The sequence below is a fragment of the Gopherus flavomarginatus genome, chromosome 5, assembly GCF_025201925.1.
Source record: "Gopherus flavomarginatus isolate rGopFla2 chromosome 5, rGopFla2.mat.asm, whole genome shotgun sequence".
In the NCBI taxonomy this organism is placed as follows: Eukaryota; Metazoa; Chordata; order Testudines; family Testudinidae; genus Gopherus; species Gopherus flavomarginatus.
This window is the reverse complement of record NC_066621.1, coordinates 51,432,730-51,455,035: the sequence shown is the minus strand read 5'-3', so window position 1 is coordinate 51,455,035 and position 22,306 is coordinate 51,432,730. Positions and strand designations below refer to the sequence as shown.

At 43.5% G+C, this 22,306-nt stretch overlaps 2 protein-coding genes across 3 annotated transcripts in view; one reads left to right on the top strand and one right to left on the bottom strand.

Moving 5' to 3' along the window:
- Positions 1-13,124, top strand: part of TRPM5 (transient receptor potential cation channel subfamily M member 5) — a 63,636-nt gene extending 50,512 nt beyond the window's left edge. The window contains exons 21-25 of the mRNA XM_050955978.1: positions 155-333; positions 3,144-3,276; positions 6,336-6,408; positions 7,878-7,968; positions 12,965-13,124. Coding sequence (XP_050811935.1) covers positions 155-333; positions 3,144-3,276; positions 6,336-6,408; positions 7,878-7,968; positions 12,965-13,068 — 580 coding nt within the window. The 3' untranslated portion in view covers positions 13,069-13,124. The remainder of the gene's footprint in view (positions 1-154; positions 334-3,143; positions 3,277-6,335; positions 6,409-7,877; positions 7,969-12,964) is intronic.
- A 3,135-nt stretch (positions 13,125-16,259) lies between these two features.
- TSSC4 (tumor suppressing subtransferable candidate 4) lies at positions 16,260-22,042 on the bottom strand. 2 transcript variants are annotated; one of them, XM_050953742.1, is made up of 4 exons: positions 21,947-22,042; positions 21,085-21,207; positions 19,085-19,157; positions 16,260-18,444 (listed from the first exon to the last, which is right to left on the bottom strand). In XM_050953742.1, exon 4 carries the CDS (start codon positions 18,357-18,359, stop codon positions 17,313-17,315), a length of 1,047 nt encoding a protein of 348 aa, XP_050809699.1. In that variant the 5' UTR covers positions 18,360-18,444; positions 19,085-19,157; positions 21,085-21,207; positions 21,947-22,042; the 3' UTR covers positions 16,260-17,312. The 2 variants fall into 2 exon arrangements, with proteins under 2 accessions (XP_050809699.1, XP_050809700.1); XM_050953743.1 differs by lacking the exon at positions 19,085-19,157.
- Between the last annotated feature and the right edge of the window lie 264 nt (positions 22,043-22,306).

Below are 22,306 nucleotides of genomic sequence, written 5' to 3'. Positions count from 1 at the left end.
ATCTCTAGTGAGGTGCACATACGTTATCTTTTATTTTAAAGAGGAACAATGAGAGAGTGATAGTGAGGTGGCAATCAAGCTAAAGAAAAAATGATAATAAATTTTAGGATCATGGAGGGAAAAGCTTAACATACTTTTTTTTGTTTGGTTAAAGTTATACTTTTCAGGTTGTTCAGGGCAATGCAGACATCTTCTGGAAATTTCAGCGGTACAACCTGATTGTGGAATACCATGGTCGTCCAGCGTTGGCACCACCATTTATCATTATTAGCCACGTGCATCTGATTCTCAGAAGAATCTTCAAAAAGATGGAGCACAAAAAGGAACATCTGGGTGAGTTGTTAACATAGAGCTAGCAACCAGGTGATTCAGAGGAGCCTGACCACAGGTGGTGAATAAGAAACAGAGGAGAGCAAATAAACTTTCAAAAAACAAAAGCTTCTATTTTCATTGATATGTCTTCATTCATAAACAGTGTGAGAATACATGTGTAAAAATATGATTTATAATCTAGCTTCTGAAATAAGAGGATTTAGTGTTTTTCCACAAGGCATCAACTTTTCTTTGTACAATATAATTAAATGGCAATGTTTGTTCTTTTAAAGGTGAGTAAGTAGGCTGGATTAATGAAAGGATAATAAATTTTTTAATTGGAGAATTTTAATGAATAAACTGCTATTTCTGTTATTAATCTGCTTCTGAATTTTAGCAATAGTGCATAGGGGGCATCCTTAAAACCATGTATGGGTTCTACTGTCTCCAGTGGAATTTCCCATTAGAGCATGAGAGAGGGAACATTGCCAGAAATGGTAGTAGCATCTTTATTATTTTTACAGTAGATCTTTTTATATGCACTCACTATACTTCAGCTTCTAATACTCATTTTGCAGTGTTCTCTATTAATAAAGAGTGCATACAATTTAATAATATCAGCATGTTTCTCTGGCAATAGACCCCTCCCTCATTCCATTTGTGCAGATTGCCAATATGCTTTGAAGTAGAATTCCAGGTTCTGGGTTTGACCTCTAATGCTCTAAATTGTTTTGGGACCTGGCTCCCTGACAGACCACCTCTCCCATCATTTGGTGTACTGCTGTAGTCAAGGTCAGTAGTGCCACTGTAGCTGAAACTCTGTCAAACAAGAGGGGGCTGCTTGCAGAGCATTCTCTGCAAGAATTCTCTTTTGAATTCACTCCTTCCCCTGGGGGGCCAGAGCCCAGATACGTTAGCCTTCAAGGCAGGCTGCGAGGTCCATTTTTTACCCAGGCATTTGCGGAAGTTGTGTGAGCTGTCCACTGCATTTAAATTGTTGTTCTGAAATTAAAGGATGTCCAATTGCCCAGAGGTTTCCATGGCCATCCATTTGTCTTTATAAATCAAATAAATAAATGCATTTACATTTGAGTATTAAAAGGCTGAGTTTATGTTGTTTTATTTGTAGTGCTTGAATACTGCATAATTATTATTAGTAATATAGCCTAGACAATAAAGTTCATTTGAACCCAAGTCTCCACAGGTTAAATCCCATTTAGAAATGGCCATTATATAAAAAGACTAAATATTTAACAACTGGCTGCATGCAAAATTCCACTATTGAAATAGCAATACTATATATTAAACAAGCCTGAAAAAACAGATTCCTCCTCCTATTCTATTGCTATTCACGTAACTAAAACATTGTTTCTGTACTTTAAAACAATGCTCAAACCATACCAGAGACACAAATATCCATTGTTTCACTGTCAGGTGGTTATATGACAATCTCCAATCTCCTAGAACTGGAAGGGACCTTGAAAGGTCATTGAGTCCAGCCCCCTGCCTTCACTAGCAGGACTAATTTTTTGCCCCAGATCCCTAAGTGGCCCCCTCAAGGACTGAACTCACAACCTGGGTTTAGCAGGCCAATGCTCAAACCACTGAGCTATCCCTTCCCCCTATACAGGAGAAATGAAAATGTTGAGATGGATGTCTGGAGTTACAAGGACGGACCACGTTTGGAGCAAATGAATTATGGGAAGTGTAAAGATGGCACCAAATACAGAAAAGCTGAGGGAAATCAGGCTTAGATGGTTTGGGCATATGAAAACAAGATCATAAGACTATGTCGGAAACAGGGTGTTAAACTTAGAAGTGGAGGGTAACGGAAGGTTTAAAAGACTGGACCTAGATGGTTGGATGTTATACAAAAGGATTTGATTAACTGCAGACTCTGCGGAAATGCTTCAAGACAGACTGGAGTGGAGAAGGAATCAAAGAGTCAACCCCATATAGATGGGATTAGAGCTAGACCAAGAGGAGTTAGGAGCTAAGGGGGAAGGCATTTAGACTTCTCTTTGTAGAAGCTTCATCCCAGCTCTTTGGATCCTTTCTGCTTTTTCTCCCCAACACTTTTGAGCCTCTGTATATTTCTGGGATTCCTGCGTTTAAAGTAAAACCTCAAATAAATAAATGAAGAACTGGGCCTCTGACAGTCCTGCCTCCAACTACACCACTACCTCGATATAACACCATCCGATATAACATGAATTTGGATATAACGCGGTAAAGCAGTGCTCCGGGGGCTAGGGGGCTGCACACTCCAGTGGATCAAAGCAAGTTCAATATACAGTTTTACCTGTAACGTGGTAAGATTTTTTGGCTCCCAAGGACAGCATTATATCGAGGTAGAGGTGTATTTCTAACTGCCAGTCAGCTCTTTGTTGGAGTCTTTCTTTTTCCTTCACTGCTATTTGGGAAGCATTGGTAAGGTCTGACAGTCAATGAGTAACCAACCTGTAATATCTGTCAATACCTTAGAACTGCAGTATTTGTGTAACAATTCAGTAAGCCTGGGACATTCATAAAAGCAGTCTTGAATGAGGTCACATCTAGGCTAAAGCAAGACAGTTTTATAGAAAGGTCAACACTCTTACAATGAAGAAATGACTCTAAACTTTGCACTTAAAGGAACACTTGTAAGCCACAATTCTTTACACTATAACCTGACACTTCTGCCATAGTAAATCCACAGTTTATCTCCCAAATTTTAGCATGGCAAATTTACAACTCACTTACCTTCCTTCCTGTACACACATGCCACTCCCTGCCCCCCAACACACATACGTGTTTTGATAAAGGTGTGTTTTTTATATCTTTTTCCACAGAAAGAGATCTGCCAGACAGCCTGGATCAAAAAATCATAACATGGGAGGTGGTCCAAAAGGAAAATTATCTCGCAAACCTGGAACAAAAGAAAAAAGAAAGTAACGAAGAGAGACTAAAGAAAACATTTAACAAGTACATTTCTGTTCATCTTTCAACATTTCTGAACCCCTTTTTTGATGCAGTGATGGGTGAACCTTGTTGCTCTGCAGGTTTGGATTAAGGTTGCCAACTTTCTAATTGCACAAAACCTTGCCCTGCCCCTTCACTGAGGCTCCCCCACTCACTGCAGCCCCCATCCTTGCATCACTCACTGTCCCCCACCCTCGCTCACATTCACTGGGCTAGGGCAATGGGTTAGGGGGTGGGAGGGAGTGCAGGCTCCAGCTGGGGGTTTGGGGTTCAGGAGGGGGTTCTGGGCAGGGGCCATGGGTTCCAGTGTAGGAGGGGGTGTGGGCTCTGGGAGGAAGTTTGGATGCAGGAGGGCACTCAAGGTTGGGTTATGGGTACGGAAGGGGGTGCAGGATGTGGGCTTTGGGAGGGAGCTCAGGGCTGGGGTAGGGGGTTAGGGTGCAGAGTCTGGGTGAGGGTTCTGACCTGGGGCAGAGGGGTTGGGGTGCAGGCAAGGTGGCACTTACCTCAAGTGGCTCTTGGTCCACAGTGCAAAGGCAGGCTCCCTGCCTGCCCTGGCTCCATGCTGCTCCAGAAGTGGCTGGCACGTCCGGTCCTTAGACTGAGTAGCAGCCAGATGGAACTGCACAGTGCGTGCTGCCCACACCCACAGGCACTGCCCCTGCAGCTCCCATTGGCCACAGTTCCCAGCCAATGGGAGCTGTAGAGCTGTGGATGGGGACAAAACAGGGAGCTTCCCTGATTGCCCTGGCGCCTAGGGGCCAGACATGCCAGCCACTTCTGGGGAGCTGCACAGAGCCAGGGCAGGCAGGGAGCCTGCCTTAGCCCCGCTGCGTCACTGACCAGACTTTTAATGGCCCGGTCAGCAGTGCTGCATGATACTATGTGGAGCAGGACATTAAAAACAAAGTGCAGTTAGTTTGGAAATATGCATCCTATGAGAGCTGTAAAGTCCTCATTATCCTTGAGATATAAAGGCCAACCATGGTTATTACAAGGGAATTATTAATCATGTTCATTGCAGTAATGCATAAGGACCAATCAAGAAGGGAGGCCTCAATGTGCTAGGTATTGTACAAAGAGAGTAACAGAGACTCTCTACCCCAAAGATCTTACAATCAAAACAAGCCCGGGCAGGGGGACGCAGTATAACAAACAAGGGATGAACAATGTGATTGCAGCAAAAGTCATGTTAGTTCCACAATGTTTTTTAAACCTAGCTCCATTTACACCACAGGAAAGAGGAGGAGAACATTATTTGACAGAACTATTGTAAGGATGAGCTGATTTTTATATAGCATTCTGAAGATGGGAACTACTAAGTTACTACCTCAAAGTATACCACATTATTTTAAGGGAGACGTAAGCTATACATGTAAAGCAACACCTAAGGCGACGTGAGTAAGCCTTCTTTGGGGAGGCATTTAATAACATGACTCAAATGCAGTAACTATTATTGTGAAAGATAGCCAGCACGTTGCAAAAGTTTCATTCAAACTTCAGTTCTGGCATAAACAGACCACATTGAAATCAATTAGCTCTGCCGTCTAATGGTTTTGCTTTGAGTGCTTTTTCAAAGCAAGCCTTTTCCTTTCTAAGTTATATCATAGCTGGAGCCTAGAACAGCCTATTTGAATATGCAGCGAAAATACTCTTCCCCTCCACCTAATTGATACACAAAAACTGCCTGATTGATTGTTTATTCGTAATAACTTAGAATAATTAGATTATTTTTACTTTAGAGTCATCAAAGAATCAGACTGACTTTAGAACTGTGGCCCTGGGAATAAGCAAGATGAGCAAGCAGAGCCTAATAGCTCTTACAGCAAACAATAAAAATACATTGAAGTGCCTCCTAAAAGAGCCTTTTTTGATAATGACATTCTGTTAGTTTTAAATATTGTAAGTTAGGAATAAAGTTACTGGTTTGAAGGGGAGGGGCAGAAGCGAGAATAAGTAAGAATCAGCTTTAACTTCTCTGCTCCTGATCTGAAACAGAGCCATAAACTTTATGAAGTTGGAAAAGGTTCAGATAAATACCACCTTTTCAGCTTTCTACCCTTGCTGGTGGCGAGCAGTAATTCGGGCTGCACTGAAAGGGTCATTCTCCTGTCTCCAAAAATCTCATCAAATCTGTAGTCTCACAAGATGCATAGACTAGGAACATATTCCTTGTCCCCTGTACTACAGAAGCTACAGGCCAGAACACATTAGATCCAAACCCAGCAGTCAGTACGAGCCTCCCACGTATATGCTCAAGGAATATCACCCATGAAGGGAGAGGTTTGAAAGAGCTGAATTCAGAAGAGGGATTTAGAAGTCAGGGGACCCTTTAGGGATTGCATTGAGGTGCATGCATGAATAGGGTGAAAGAGAGGGAGAAGCAGCCTGGGGAAAGTGCCATTAGGTGAAGTGGGTATGGACAGAGAGGCCTAAAATAGTTTGGATACATTCGGGTGAGCTCTGAAGAAGCTTTTGGACTTCATGGGGGAGGAAGAGCTAGCATGGATATTTTGCGGTTTATTATTACCAATTAAAAGTATGAAACTAGTTTCTGGAAACAGAACACTTTGAAAAAGTTTCAAGAAACAGCTAGTACGTCTTAGCTGATGATAAAAATACTATAGGTGCAATTCTTCCAAGTTTCGAGCTCACATTGAGTGCTGCTGCAGAAAGAGGGGTAAGGAATTACAGCTGGCTTTACACCCTTTTACACCTTCCTGGATTCCTGGAGCAGCTGGAAACTGAATGGGTCATGGCACAAGTCCTAGCAACCTAAGGACTGCTTTAACTCATGCCAGTATATGATTCCCTGGGGGCAATTAGACATAAGGATTGGCCAGACTGCTGTGTACTCCAGCCCTACCCCCTGCATTCTCACTATACCCTCTCAATAACAGGAAATCCCCAAATGACCCTTTAGGGCAGCCTTCTGGGTGCCTCTACCTCAGCAGTGCAAAGCAGGCAGAAGTGGGGCTGTGGATCTAACTCTGTTAAGAATTATGTAGCTGTAATTTGCAGATGTCTTTGCTCAGTATGTATCTCTGCTTTGTTTGTATTAGGGTGGACAACCTGTCTAAATATTTTAGTGGAATGAAAGAGCAAGAAAAACGGCTTAGATCTCTGGAATCACAAGTAAGTAACACTTTTTATATACTTTTGCTAATATTCTCTTCATTTTTTGTTTGGACTGGACCTTGACCGTGACCTTCTCTACAAGGAGGGGGTGGTGTTGGCACGTAGGCCTTAGCTGGTTCACTTTACATTACGAGGGCAAAAGGAAAGAGGATTCTGTCGCCATCAGGGCCCCTGGTGGCCTCATTGTATATTTCTGTGGAGGAGAGAATCTTCACTGGTCTGCCAAATGTTAGAGAGAAGGGGGAGGGTAAGTGCATTTCTCTCTCATTCTGTTGGTCCTGCCAGACCAACCTCTCCCTCCAGTGAACTATTGCCGGTTCAGTTCTCTTCAGGTAGCTTTCTGCCTAAACCTAAGCCTTGAAGTCCTCCCTTGAACTGTTAAATCTCTTAACGGCAGTCAAGTGACACTCAAAAACCCATGAAACTATTTTCCAGCCTTTGAACATAGGGAAACTGAAATCACTTCCGTGCAATCAAAAACTCCACAGAGCAGTTTAAACAAGGGGACAACACATGGGAACCAGCTTTTGGAAAGTAAGATTTGATCTATGGATCTCAATGGTCACTCAAAGTGCATATTGATAAATCCAAATTCTACTGTATATAAAGCAAGTAAAGCATAAATTCCATTTCCAGCTGGTTAAAAAAGAAAAAAGAAAAAAAGTGTCTCGTGCCTGGAGTGTTATTCTAAGGCTGAATTTCATGGCTCTGACAGAGATAAAAATTAACTATTTAGAAATGACACTGGCTGGCAGTTGGATTTTTATGTTAAAATTATACGTAGTTTATGAAAATACCCACATCCGCTGATACAAGTTATACTTTCACTGATATGATCTACACTGACTTGTTAGCATATTGAATGCAAACAGACATTTCAAAGTGATATTCTAACCTACAAATATGCAACACTAATAATACAAGGAAATTCCATCTTAAATTTCTGACGACAAGCAGCTGGTGTTTAAACAAACATCAACATTTGTAAAACAGTTTTAAAATGTTAAGCACTATCCAAGTACTAAGTAGTACATGTGTTGTTTTCCATGTCACTAGAGCTCCCCAGTGGACTTTTGGCCTTGTGGCTTATCTTATTACTTTTATCGCAGAACTTTTTTCCAATATATTTTTCACTGCTCCTTAAAAATACTTCTTATTCAATAAATGTTGACACCAAATATAAAGATAAATGGCCAAATTCAACAGCAACACTCAAAAAATATTTTTAGCTAGATACATTAAGCCACCTATTTTTCTGGTTGAAAGTTTGCGCCACCTATAGATATCTGTGTATATATACGGAATAGAAATGTAGATATTTATGGCTCAGTATTTGATTTAATAGAAATGCTATTTAGGAAGTTTAATAATTACTGCTTAGATTTTTGACTTTTTAGATTTGTAAAGGATAATTAATCTGAAGGATTACAGAAATAGAATTAACATGACCACTACTTGTTTTGTAGGTTAACTACTGTTCAGCTGTTATTTCTTCAATGGCAGATACTTTAAGCAAAAATAACCTCTTGTGCAATAGACCAGTTCCAAAATATACAAGTGAGTATTTGAAATGATAATTGCAGAGCAAAATAGTGTGGGTGAACAATTCCATAAAAGGGTGTAAATGGCAAAGAGGAATCATGTAGGGAGGTACTGGGGTAATGGGGATGAAATTATAAAGAGGAGCATTTTGATTGCAGATCTCAAAAGCTTCCCAACAGTAAGACGTATTAGAACATGGAATCTTTGGGGCTGGGATTGTCATTTATTACGTTTATGCAGTACCTAGTACAATGGGCCCCAACCTGGCTGAACCCTAGGCATTCCCACAATATGTTTAATAATTATAATAGGAGAATAGTAATTCTCCAGATTATCAGATGATGTAAATCAGCATCGCTCAATTGACTTCAGTGAAGTTACACCTGCTTACACCAATTTAGGATCTGACCTTGTATGACTGGAAGGGCAAGCCTCGCTGTTTGACACATTTAAATCTTGTCCAGACTAAGAAATAGGCGATTCACATTAACAATCTTGCACTGTGGCTGGGAACAGTCCGACTTAATAGATATTTTCCATGTCTAACCTTTCTTGTATGTTAAAAAAAAAAAAGATACTATAAGGGGAAGTAACTAAGAACTTCACAAGGTCTTGACATGGAAAGGTCTCAGAAGATTAGATTACTCATTTAGAGGCCCAAGCCCAGACAGCCGTTATCTATGACTTGTGATTATTGCCATCTCTCCTCCCTGATTTTTCCCGATGTTTACAATAGACTCATAGGTCAGAAGGGACCAATATGATCATCTAGTCTGACCTCCTGCACAAGGCAGGCCACAGAACCCCACCCATCCAATTTTATAACAACCCCTAACCCAGGACTGAGTTATTGAAATCCTCAAAATTGGTTTGAAGACCTCAAGCTGCAGAGAATCCACCAGCAAGCGACCCGTGCCCCATGCTGCAGGGGAAGGCGAAAAACCTCCAGGGCCCCTGCCAATCCGCCCTGGAGGAAAATTCCTTCCCGACCCCAAATATGGCGATCAGCTAAACCCTGAGCATGTGGGCAAGACTCACCTGCCAGCACCCAAAAAGGAATTCTCTGCAGTAACTCCGTCCCCATCCCATCCAACATCTCCCCGCAGACCATTGAGCAGACCTATCTGGTGGTAATCCAAGATCAATTGCCCAAATTAACGATCCTATCATAACATCCCCTCCATATACTTATCAAGCTTTGTCTTAAAGCCAGAAAAGTCTTTTGCCCCACTACTTCCCTCGGAAGGCTGTTCCAGAACTTCACTCCCCTAATGGTTAGACATGCATCTGAGGAAGTGGGTATTCACCCACGAAAGCTCATGCTCCAAAACGTCTGTTAGTCTATAAGGTGCCACAGGATTCTTTGCTGCTTTTACTAATGGTTAGAAACCTTCGTCTAATTTCAAGTCTAAACTTCCTAATATCCAGTTTATACCCATTCGTCCTCGTGCCTACATTAGTACTAAACTTAAATAATTCCTCTCCCTCCCTAACGTTAACCCCTCTGATATATTTATATAGAGCAAGCATATCCCCCCGCAGCCTTCTTTTGGCCAGGCTAAACAAGCCAAGCTCTTTGAGTCTCCTTTCATAAGGCAGTTTTTCCATTCCTCGGATCATCCTAGTAGCCCGTCTCTGAACCTGTTCCAGTTTGAATTCATCCTTCTTGAACATGGGACACCAGAACTGCACACAGTATTCCAGATGGGGTCTCACCAATGCCTTATATAACGGTACTAACACCTCCTTATCCTTGCTGGAAATAACCCGCCTGATGCATCCCAAAATCGCATTTGCTTTTTTAACAGCCGTATCACATTGGCGACTCATAGTCATCCTGCTATCAACCAATACCCCAAGGTCCTTTTCCTCCTCTGTCGCTTCCAACTGATGCGCCCCCAACGTATATCTAAAATTCTTATTATTAATTCCTAAGTGCATGACCTTGCACTTTTCACTATTGTATTTCATCCTATTTCTATTACTCCAGTTTACAAGGTGGTCCAGATCTTCCTGAATAGTATCCCTGTCCTTCTCCGTGTTAGCAATACCCCCCAGCTTTGTGTCATCCGCAAACTTTATTAGCACATTCCCGCTCTTTGTGCCAAGGTCAGTAATAAAAAGGTTAAATAAGATCGGTCCCAAAACCGATCCTTGAGGGACTCCACTAGTGACCTCCTTCCAGCCTGACAGTTCACCTTTCAATACGACCCGCTGGAGTCTCCCCTTTAACCAGTTCCTTATCCACCTTACAACTTTCATATTCATCCCCATCTTTTCCAATTTAACTAACAGTTCCCGATGCGGAACCGTGTCAAACGCCTTACTGAAATCTAGGTAAATTATATCTACCGCATTTCCTTTATCTAAGTAATCCGTCACCTTCTCAAAGAAGGAGATCAGATTGGTTTGACACGATCTACCTTTAGTAAATCCGTGTTGCAATTCGTCCCAATTACCATTGGCCCCTATGTCCTTAACTACTTTCTCCCTTAAAATTTTTTCCAAGATCTTACATACTACAGACGTCAAGCTAACAGGCCTATAATTACCCGGATCACTTTTATTCCCTTTCTTAAAAATAGGAACTACATTAGCAATCCTCCAGTCATACGGCACAACCCCCAAGTTTATCGATTGCTTAAAAATTCTCGCTAACGGGCTCGCAATTTCACGCGCCAGTTCCTTTAATATCCTCGGATGGAGATTGTCCGGGCCCTCCGACTTCGTCCCATTGAGCTGTTCAAGTACGGCCTCTACCTCAGTTGCGGTAATATCCACTTCCATATCCACATTCCCGTTTATCATCCCTCCATCATCACTAGACTCCTCACTAGTCTTATTAAAAACTGAGGCAAAGTACTTGTTTAGATGTTGGGCCATGCCTAGGTTATCCTTAACCTCCATTCCATCCTCAGTGTATAGCGGCCCCACTTCTTCTTTCTTTGTTTTCTTCTTATTTATGTGGCTGTAGAACCTTTTACTATTGGTTTTGATTCCCTTTGCAAGGTCCAGTTCAATGCGGCTTTTAGCCTTCCTCACTTTATCCCTACATGTTCTGACCTCACCAAGGTAGCTTCCCTTACTGATCCTGCCTTTCTTCCACTCCCTGTAAGCTTTCTGCTTTTGTCTAATCCCCTCTCTGAGTTGCTTGCTCATCCAGTTTGGCCTACAACTCCTGCCCATAGTTTTTTTCCCCTTTCTTGGGATGCAGGCTTCCGACAGTCTCCGCAGCTGCGACTTAAAGTAATTCCAGGCCTCCTCCGCATTTAAATCCACTAGTTCCTCCGTCCAATCCACTTCCCTAACTAATTTCCTTAACTCTTTAAAATTAGCCCTCGAGAAGTCGAAAACCCTAATCCCAGATCTACATTTGTTTATCCTTCCATCTAGTTTGAACTGAATCAGCTCGTGATCACTCGAACCAAGGTTGTCCCCTACCACCATTTCTTCTACGAGGTCCTCACTGCTCACCAACACCAAATCTAAAATGGCATCCCCTCTGGTAGGTACTTCAACTACTTGATGAAGAAATCCATCCGCTATCACATCCAGAAAAATCTGACCCCTATTATTCTTGCAAGCACTCGTCCTCCAGTCTATATCCGGGAAGTTGAAGTCCCCCATAATCACACATTTCCCCTTTGTGTTTACTTCATTAAAGACATTAAAGAGGTCTCTATCCATATCCAAATCAGATCCCGGCGGTCTATAGCACACCCCAAGCACTATCTCAGGGGAAGCTCTAGTTACTTTTTTACCCAGTGTGATTTTTGCCCAGACAGACTCTGTCTTATCCATTCCATCGCTTCTTATTTTGCTACAGTTAATTTCATCATTGATGTACAAGGCTACTCCACCACCTTTGCCTTTCTTCCTGTCTTTTCTAAACAGCACATAGCCTTCAATACCCGTGCTCCAGTCATGAGTACTATTCCACCAGGTTTCGGTTATCCCTATAATATCCGGTTTCACTTCCTGCACCAGTAGCTCCAGTTCCTCCATCTTGTTACCTAGGCTCCTTGCATTAGTGTACAGACATTTTAATTTTCGGCGTTTGGCGTCAGTGACATTCTTTCCCCCGTCGTGCACAGACCTTCTACCACCAGCATCACCCGTTACTCTGGTTTTTACTCCACTATTCCTCCTTGGATCAATTCTTTGGACCGCAAGGATATCCCCTCTCACTTTGTTTACTTCCCTCTCCAGGTTATATTCCGGCGTGGAGATCTCCCGAACATCTCCCAATCATCTCCCCCAACTTCCTAGTTTAAAGCTCTCTTGATGAGGTCGGCGAGCCTCCATCCTAGAATTCTATTTCCCTCCTTGCTTAGATGAAGTCCATCCTGAGCGAACAGTCGTCTATCCGTAAACGCTTCCCAGTGACCGTACATCCCAAAGCCCTCCTTATAACACCACTGCCTGAGCCATGACAAACTACACAATCCTAGCTAATATAAACACAACTGATTGAACATTTTCCCAGTCACAGACATGGTAATGTGGAACACATAAGAGTATCTGCATAGTAGAGCATAAGATTCCCCAAACATTCAAAGTAGTTTTCAGTGTTCAACTGCTGGAGTAAAGCACAGATCACTAGACACAAAGTCATGAGATGGTTGAGTCTGAGTCCATACACCTTTATTTCTCTCACAACAGTTTGCAAAATGGACTGTTTTTAAAAGTGGCAGTAATAGTAAATTCCCCTCCCCCCCAGATTAATTTTGTAAAAAGATTTCCATTCTTTTTAAAGAATTCCCTTGCAGCATTTTCTACCCAAACATTGTAGTATTATCATTGCATGAGAATCAGACATTGAAATTGACTAGAAACTAACACAAAGATTTTTATTGTCTGAAGTGGAAAATGCAAAAATGATGGTCTAGTGTAGCTTTTCACTGACTGCTTAAATTTTGTAGTGCTCCCCAAAGACCCCAATAGTTATTGTAAGAGCTTGTTTTCATAATGCTTTTAAACTAATGCACTGATTTTTTTAAAATCTTGTTAGGTTTTATGAATACCAGCACAAATCAAACAATCCTACCAGAAAGAAGTGAAGGCAAAGAGCTTATAGAAGAGTCTGAAAATGATATGATGTACATTGATAATTAAATGAAGTTCTCATTTCCTCAGATTAGTTTGCCATTTTGAAGTACTTCTGGGGTGAAATCCCAACTCCACTGAAGTCAGTGGCAAAACTGCCATTAAGCTGTGGGGCCAGGACTTCACCACTGATGTACTCGTGTATCAGATGTCTTCTATTTCCTTCTCACTGTATTTATATATGTAGTGAACAGGGCAGTGAGATTTTTTTCCCCATCTTCATCTCCTGCCCTTACGCAGAGTGCTTACCTGCCTGTCTACTATGTTTCTCTTAACCTATTTACCCACATTAAGGAAAAGCAGATCAATTGCTAGAGGCAATCACCTGTGCTATGTAATATTCTTCTGTCCATGTCAGACTTCCATCCTCCTTTGCTCTGCAACCATGTCTTGCATGATTCTCTTGATCCTCTACAAAGCCTGCCATGTTGCCAGACAGGGCCCACAATACACTCCAGAACCACCTCATCTCCTGTAACATCTGCTCTGCATGCTCTCTTTGTTGCATCCTCCTCTCCTATCTTCTCTTCCACTTCCCATTTCCTGGTTCTTATCCTCTCATCTAATCCATACTGGTGACTCCTCGTTAGCCATATAAAGGCTCTCTTCTCTACCCTACTCTTATAGCCTGTGTACTTCATTTCACCAGTCATGGTAATAAGCATCTTCTGCTGCACCCTGGTACCTTCTCTGATGCCCTCCAAACTGATACCATCACATTTTCGAAAACACTGTGCCCTCCACTCCCTTCTCAAATTTCGTTTTTTTACTGAGGACTTCATTTCTTGATTGTTATTCCCTGTATTCTTCTCAGAGGAATTACTCTGACAAAAAGCATGATGCTTACTGTGACATTTCACAAGACTGGCACAGTAAAATTAGTCGACTCATCTGTTTGCTGAAGAAAGCTCAATTTCATGGGCTCTTTACTTCTCTAGAGATTGTTAATCAAAAACAAATCAGGAAATAACCCAGGGCTTCAACAGCATAGAAGCCAGATTTTTGCACTGATCGTTTTTCTCATCCCCAAACCGTTATACTTTCCAGCATCTCCTCCTTATCTTGACTATGGTAATTTCCTCCTTTATGGCCTTTCCTTAGGCCTAACTTCTCCCAGATGCAGAAACTGAAACATCTTTTGTCCTCAAGTCTTCACTGGCTTGCTGTCCATTTCAAAACCCCAAGCACATAAATGTTCTACTACCTGTACCCCTTCGACTCTATCCACTATGCTCCCTGAATGCCAGCCTTCTGCCTGCTGCCTGTGTTGCTTTAATAGTGGGCAACAGAAACTCTCCCAACACAGCCCCAGAAGTTGGAACAGCTCCCTTACCTCCAAGAAATCTTCTGATTTTTTTCTTCTTCTTGTCTCATTCCTCTGAAAAATCAAATCCTACTCCACACACCATCATTTTTCCTAGAAACTAGACCTATGAACATTTCACCTTTTCTCTTTTCATTACAGTAGCTACAAATATTACACTTGTATATTTGACTACTTTATTTGCACATATAGGCTAACTGTCTGTGAAACCTTGTTATACTTTTATAGGAGACAGCATACACAAATAAACTGAATTTTACTACTTGAAAGGTTCTCTTCCTGTAATTTTGTAGGGATAGTGCCCAACCTTTTGGATTCAGGTAAATACACGACTATTGGCAAAATGTACTGGACTTCTGGCTTTCTTGGATGGACAGGCCTCAATTAAATTGGATTTCCTAGAAAATATTATACCTGTAGGCTCCTATGTATCATAAATGCTGCTCCTGGTAAGTAACACACCTCCCCCGTCAGGTTTCTTGATCTCAGAAAAGCTCCACCACACGCAAAAATTTAAAAAAAAAAAAAATTGAAGATCAGGTTATAATGCCTTTTATGCTCAGAAGCTTTCAAGCAAGAGGTTCTTGTTAATGGAAATAAAGGTGTTAAGGACTTCCTCCTACAATAGGAATTTGCTCATCTTATTTTCAAGTCAGCTCTGCCACATCATTGTGCCCTACACAGGGGAATAGTTTTGGCATCCATGCTACAATAGTTTGTTCACCTTTAGAGACAGAGAGGTGGAACCAATGGCTACTGCTTTAGGGACATTTTGTGTTTAGGAAGTAGTTGGTTTGTCAAACCAAAACACTTCCTGCCATTACTGATATGAATCATCAGTGAATTCAGATCCTTATTTGAAAGCAAACATACCGTGACAACTCTGGAAGTTATACCTCATCTGAATTTTTGAATCCCCTTCAAACCAGCAGGATTTATGTATTAGGTATGTCCTATGAATGTCCATAAACTCTTAATTGTTCCTCTTTATTGCACTCCAAGCCAATTTGTTCTGGACAAGGTCAGTTTCACAAGACTGACACTACTGCCCCACCCTCTACCCATGGCACATAATTATTTTTTTCTGGAAGCAACAACCAGATGCTCTGGACTGCACAAGCAAAAAAAGCAGCCATGGTTCCTGTCCTGCAGCCAAGAATTCTCTCTCTAGAGATTTCAAGCACCCTATCAGTAATGTTCCCAAGTTTGCATGAGGGTTTAAGCAATGGATCTCTAGCTACAATGAATGAATGTAGTGAAACTGCAGATTCCAAGGAAAGAAGAGATGGTCTTTTACTGCCCAGTTATAAATATTATAACTTGGCTGATTAATTGCATATTATTAAATGTTAATCTACAACACTGGCCATGATAAATCAAGCCAAATTGCCTAAGCAACATGCTGTCTTTTATAGCAGTGTTTCTCAATCTTTTTGATACCAGGGACTGTTTTGCTGCCTTCCAGATCTCAGGGACCGGACCGGTCATTAAGAAACACAATATGAATATCCATTCTAAGAATGTAACTTTTCAACCTCAGTTTTCCCTCATTTAACCAAAGGCGATGTCAGAACTTACTAACCTGTCTCACAAGAATATTTGTAAAGTGCTATGTAAAAGTTTAACATTCATTATTGTTGTGTTAATGATTCCATTTGCACTTGTAAAGCTACTCCAGTGTTACAAAAAAAAAAAGTAGTAAGACCAAGAGAGGAAAAAAAAGCCTCTCTCTACATATTTAGAGTAAAATCCTCTCAGATTCTTACCTGAAATCCCACCTTGTCAAATGAAACTGTGTCTATACTTCGCTACTAATATTCATAGTTGTGTTTGATGCTAATACACCTATAGGTGGAAAACAGACCCAGAAACCAAATTACAACTAAATGTTTTTATTGACAACCAAAGTATAAAGAGAATCTCTTAGTACAAGTCCTTCCCTTCCAATTAGTCCACTTAAGAGTCAAAATGGAAGCACTGCAAATTATGGAGGTGAGACATCTGCACAGCACATCACTCACACACAGGGAAAAAGCTTGTGGCTGCTTGACCAGTCAGTAAACTGTCACATAAATTTCAGTTGTACACACAGTATGTTGAGAAGTGACTGAGGCTTTCACGCATGTCTTTGCTAAAATGTTTCCAAAGATCTTTTGTCTCAACAGGCCTCATGTTTCTTTTAAACTTTTACAAAATAAGATACGTTAGAAAGTAACAGGGAAAATACTCAAGACTACCTTAAAAACCATTTAATTTGCCACTCCTGATTGTGCCCTCTCAGCTCATGGCCAGTTACTTACTGTGTTTTTATTTTCGCTGGCAGTGGGGGAAGCATGGCTCAATCCTTGTACCACCTGATCCCAATTAGGAACATACATATTAAGGGAATATTTCCATCTCAGACGTAGGGAATCAGGAAACCAACTACTGGATTTGGTTTTTCATACTTTAAAACTCTACCTTATATGCTCCTCTTCAATCCTGATCCCTTTTGACCCCCGACTTCTACAGCACTGGTCACGGGGTTCTAACTTTTTTTTTAAGAGGGTGCAAGAATAGGGAAAGGCAGGGAGTCCTCCTGAATCCCTCATTCTTCCTGCTGAAGTACTTGTGTTAGGACAGGCTCTCTCTGTGGTCAAAGACTTGACACTGTGCCAGCGTCAGTCAGACTGGCTTGTTCAAGAGCACACACTCCACTCCCTACCCCTCCAGGTGCTGTACCCACACTGTTCCCTGCAGGTATAGGGTTTTTGTACTTTAATTTCTGACAAACTTACTAAAAATAGTGTATTTGGAGACCATGAAATTGAGTGCTAGACAAAAGCCTGCCACCTGCCCCACTAGTGAGATCTGAGCTGAGAGAGAGCAAACAATGGTAGCCTTCTGGAATAACAGTGAAGCCTCTGGATGGGTATAATTAGTTTTTCTCTTAAGACTCTTCAGCCTCTTCATAGTCTGCTTTGAGACGGAAATGCTTCTTACTCCTTTTCTTACTGCCATGAAACCCTACGGTTTCCACCAAAGCATCTTCACCTGTGTGAGCGGAACCTGTGCCAAGTTCTCTTTTTGTACCCAGGTCCTCCAACTTCACCTGCTCCTCTTCCTCCATAGTCTTCTTCTCTTCAATGTCTAGATGGTCCAGCTCAAATTCATCTTCCTCCCTCAGGTCACTGCCCTTCTTAGGAGATTTCTCATTCAGACCTTGCTTTGTGTTCAGGAGCTTCTTACCATCCTCCTCTGCTGGTCTTTTCCTTTCCGAACTACGCATGCCTATCTTTGTGGGCTTGGTAAATATTATCCTTCCAGCACCATAGCTGGATGGGTCCTGGTTGAAATATGGGGTGTAGCTGTCTTGCATAGCTGAGCTTTGTTCTCCTCCTTTCTTCTTCAAGCCCTCTAGGAACTCTATGGCAGCTATCCTGTTGGTCTTATCACTGGACTCTGAAACTCCTTCCAGGCTGTACTTTGTCCAGCGTTCTGGATGTGCCACGTAGTCTGGGACTCCTGGAGAGCTTTTGGGAGCTGGGGGTGGCTTGCTTTGCCTTCCAAGGCTTTCTGCAGCCATCTTGCTTAAAGGAGTGGGTGGGGGCAGAGGGCGCTTAAACCTCCCATCAATAATGTTATCTTCAGCCATAGAGGGCACCGCTAATTTGGCTGCCCCTTCCAGGCCATCAAATATGCTCTGGCTACGCAGCGAGAAGGTAGAGCTCATGCCTCTCAGATGGAATGGCTGGACAGGAGACTTAAGGTTGCTGTTTGAAGAATCAGGGATCTCATCTGATCCATAACCTACATCATCCAAAGATGGTGGTTCCACTGGAGAAATCGTATCAACTTCTGCTTCATCCACTAAGCCAAAGTCTTCAGAGTCTGAATCACTGAGTGAAACTGTGTCAGAAGGTAGAGTGCCCTCATAATCTTTGGCCCCGCCATCCACTATACCCATAAAGGGCTCACCAGCACCTTCATCTCCCATCTTTGGGCTGTTACTCAACTGTGCTCTCTGGCTTAGGCCCAGCTGCAGCAAATAAGGTCTTCCAAATATCCAGTGACTTTAAAGCCTGGAATGAGAAAGAACAAATATAAATTCATCTGTGAAATGAGAACCACATCACAACAGAATGTCCTGAGAGACTCTTCTATTCACATCACAGCAATTCAAGGCCATGGAAAACTGTGCGACTTAAGAAGTGCTGCAAATGAAACAGAAAAGAGCTAGTGTGAGGAGACTACCCCTGCTATATTCTGAGCTCAACATTCTCAGGGCTCACCGAGGAAGGGGTTGCAGCATCCACTATGCTATTTTAAAAAATACTGTGATTGTCCTTATTTCAACTGATGTTGTACATGACAGACATTGTGTACTGTGTCAAATCATATTGCTCCAAATCTCAGGTACATGTATCTCATTCTGTCACTAGATAAATTTTTGTTTAAAATAAAACCATTCTTTTGTGCATGAATGTGAGCAATTAATGCACATATACAGGGCTTATTTCAGAATATATGACTAGTTAAAATAGATTTTTGCTATTACCAGTACACCAGTTTTATTTAACAATTCAGGGTTTTTTCCTCCAATATAGAAATATATGAATACACTGCAAAATTTTAAGGTAGAAAAATATGTGCCTAAGCTCTATAAATATAGGTTCTCAATAAAGATTGTAAATAGGCATGGAAAGTGTGCTAGTCACTCACTGTCTCTTGAGACTGAAACAATTTCCCTTCCTCTGGGTCAGTTAAAGCCACCAAGGATCTCAGCTGCTGCACCCTAGAAAACAAATATCTACATCACAAGGTAGGAAAATTCATTTTTTTAAAAGGTATTTTAAAAGGAACAGTTAGCACATTTCTCAGTCATCTCCAACTGTGGCTCTGATTCCTAATTTTTGTCATGAGCCTGTCCTAATAAAAATTCTGCAGACATTTCTGGGATTTAGGCTGGAAAAAGAACTCTGCACTTTCTGCTGAGACACACACCAATGAAGCCACTCAGGACATAATGCCAATGCCAAAATTCATGGTCCCAGCCTGAGTTCAATGGGAAAGAAAAACAACAGATTTTTTAAAAATTTCTTTTTAGTTTCCAGTGGCTACAAAATACCCCATCGAGAACTGAATTTGATTAAATAAAAAGAGAATTTTAGCAGAGGAGTGTCAAAATCAATGTGGTCAACAAGAGTAACTGATAAATAATAGTAATCATGAACAGCATTGCACACTACTCCCATGATGGTAAAATTTGCAGGACAGATTGGGGAGAAAACTATGGGCCAGGTTTCAAAAGAGCTGAGCACTTACAATTGGGGCCAAATTTTGAAAACCTTTAAATCAGTCAGACACCAAAAGAAGAGAAAAAGATTTTTTATATTGGGTCCTGAACTCCTTTAAAAATCTTACTCCTGGGGACATAGGTGCCAACTTTCCAAAGTGCCAGATGGTACTCCATCCCCCAGCACTGTCCTCGGCCCCGCCCCATTCCCCACATGGCCCCACTCCCCGCCCCACCTCTTCCTGCCCTGCTCAGTTCTCCCAATTCCCAAGCGTTCCGGGTACACGCTCTTCTCCCTTCCTCCCTCCCAGCCTCCTGCATGCCACAAAACAGCTGTTTCACGGCAGGAGGCACAAGGGGGAGGCACTGATCAGCAGGGCCCTGGAGCACCCACAGAATCTATGCCCGTGACTGAAGAAATTCTGTGCCACTGTGCAATGCAGAATTTTGCAGAAATTAATGTTGTGTGCGCAGAATTTCCTTTTCCCCCACAGAAATGGGCTACAGTGCTGCTAGCTGCCAGTACGGGTTACTGGAGCCAGCAAAGCCCAGCTCACACATTGAATATACAGCTGAGAGGAGGGACAGGGAGGTAGAGGGTTCCCAGCAGCTGCAGTTCCCAGCATGCCGAGAGGGAAGGAGAGGGCACCACGCAGGAAACGTCATGAAAGCCTGGGACCAAGCATCAGGCTGTTTCTCCCACTGGATCCTGGGGTTTTCAGGGGAGGCAGGAAGGGCCATGGCTGGGCTCAGTGGTATGTGTGTGTGCATTTATGTGGCCCACATCTGGGTTTGGGATGGGGGATTCTGATGCATTGGCTGGGGGGGCCCCAGGGCTGGGCTCGGGGGGGGGGGGGAGAGTGGGGAAGGTGGCAGAGCAAAACAGGAACCGCGTTGTATTAGGGGTTTCTTTAACTCTCTACTCCTGGGGGAATTTTTGTGTCAGTATTGTTACATGGACATTTGCCGACAGTTATTTTGAAATAAATTACCAAAATAATTGAAACTGGTATGATTATGTAGTGTTATTTTGAAAATTTGCAGAATTTTGCAGAATATTGTGTGTAGAATTTTTAACTGTTTGGCACCGAACACGCTAGGAGTAAAATCTGGACATATGTCACAATGGGCGCATTTGAAAATACGGCCTTTAGCTGGGTGAAGTGGAAGATTAGCACTTGAAAATCTGGCCCTATGACACTTTAGTCATAGCACATGGATCAACAGCTTTTGCAGAAACAACAGCAATCCTCCAAACCACATGAAGAAGAAAGGAGTAAATGCACCTGCATAAGGACTGCTTTCAAACTGGCAGTTCACCACAGCTGGGACTGGCAGAAAGGAAAAGTTCCCAAACTTTGAAAACCTCTTCCATCTCAACAACAAAGGCCAGGAGTACTGACCCCTACATCCCAAGGAGACTCACAGTTTCTTGGTGGTGATCTGAATATGATACAACTCAGACAGGATGGCATCTCTCTGAATGGACAGGTCTCCAGGAGAATCTTCCATGCTGCTCTCAGTCAGGCTCTCCTCCTTCCTCCCCCTGCTGCAACGGGAGCCAGAGAGCACAGTCACCCTAGGCCAGCTGTTACTACACCCACTCTCCAGGGCAAAGCTTTACAGGAGGCAGCTGTTAGTGGTGGATCTCAGATACCCTAGCAGTAGACGATGGGGGCCACGTCAGTATTTTAGACAGACAACAGCACCTGACAGCCTTGCAGGGTGTCATGTGCTGAGCTCACAGCTCCCCAGGGCAAGGCAATGATCCTACTGAGATGCAGGGGAAGGGGGACTGCAACCCCCCCCCGCACGTTACGATGCAGGGGAGGCACTGGGGAGGGGCTGTGATGCAGGGAAAGGGGGGCTGTGACACACCCCCCCCGGCAGGGTTATGATACTGGGGAGGGGCTGTGACCAGCCCGGCAGGGCAGAGACGATGGAGCGGGAGGGAAGTTCTAGGCCCGGGGTCTGTGACGCTGGGGGGCGGGGCTGTGATACTGGGTGGAGGCGGAGCTAGGGGACATATGACCCTGGGGGGCGGGGCTGTGATCGCGGCGGGGGGCCGGGACTCGCTTCAGCGGGGCTATAGCCCCGGGCCAGGGGGAGGCGGGGCTGTGAGCGCCCGGGCAGGGAGGGGCCCAGGGGCCTGTGACCTCGGAACTAGCGAGGGGGCAATTCCCCGGGGCGGACGGGCAGTCCCCGGCCGGCCAGGAACCGACCCCCCCCCGAACCCCAGGACCCACGGTGCCCGCCGCGGGCAGGGCGGGAACACGCGCGGCCCGTACCTCACGGAGCGCGGCCCAACCGCTCCTCCTCGCAGCGCGCGGCCCAGGCGGCTACATCCGGCCGCGCCCCGCGGCGCGCGCACAGGAAGCGCGCCGTCAGTCGCGGCTGCCCGCGCGGAGCACGCTGGGAAGCAGAGTCCCCACTGCCCGCTGAGCCACTCCTGAGCGACAGCTCCCAGCCCCGCGAGCTGCTATTCCCATAAGGCAACGCGGGAGGGGGGGAGAAACACCCACCAGCTTTGACCCCTGGGAGTTGTAGTCTCCAATGCGCCGGGCTCGTGCCCGCCTGAGAGGCCAGGCCAGAGCAGAGGGAGGAGGCGGGGCGGTCGTTAGGGGCAGGCTGGGCTGATCAGGGCACAG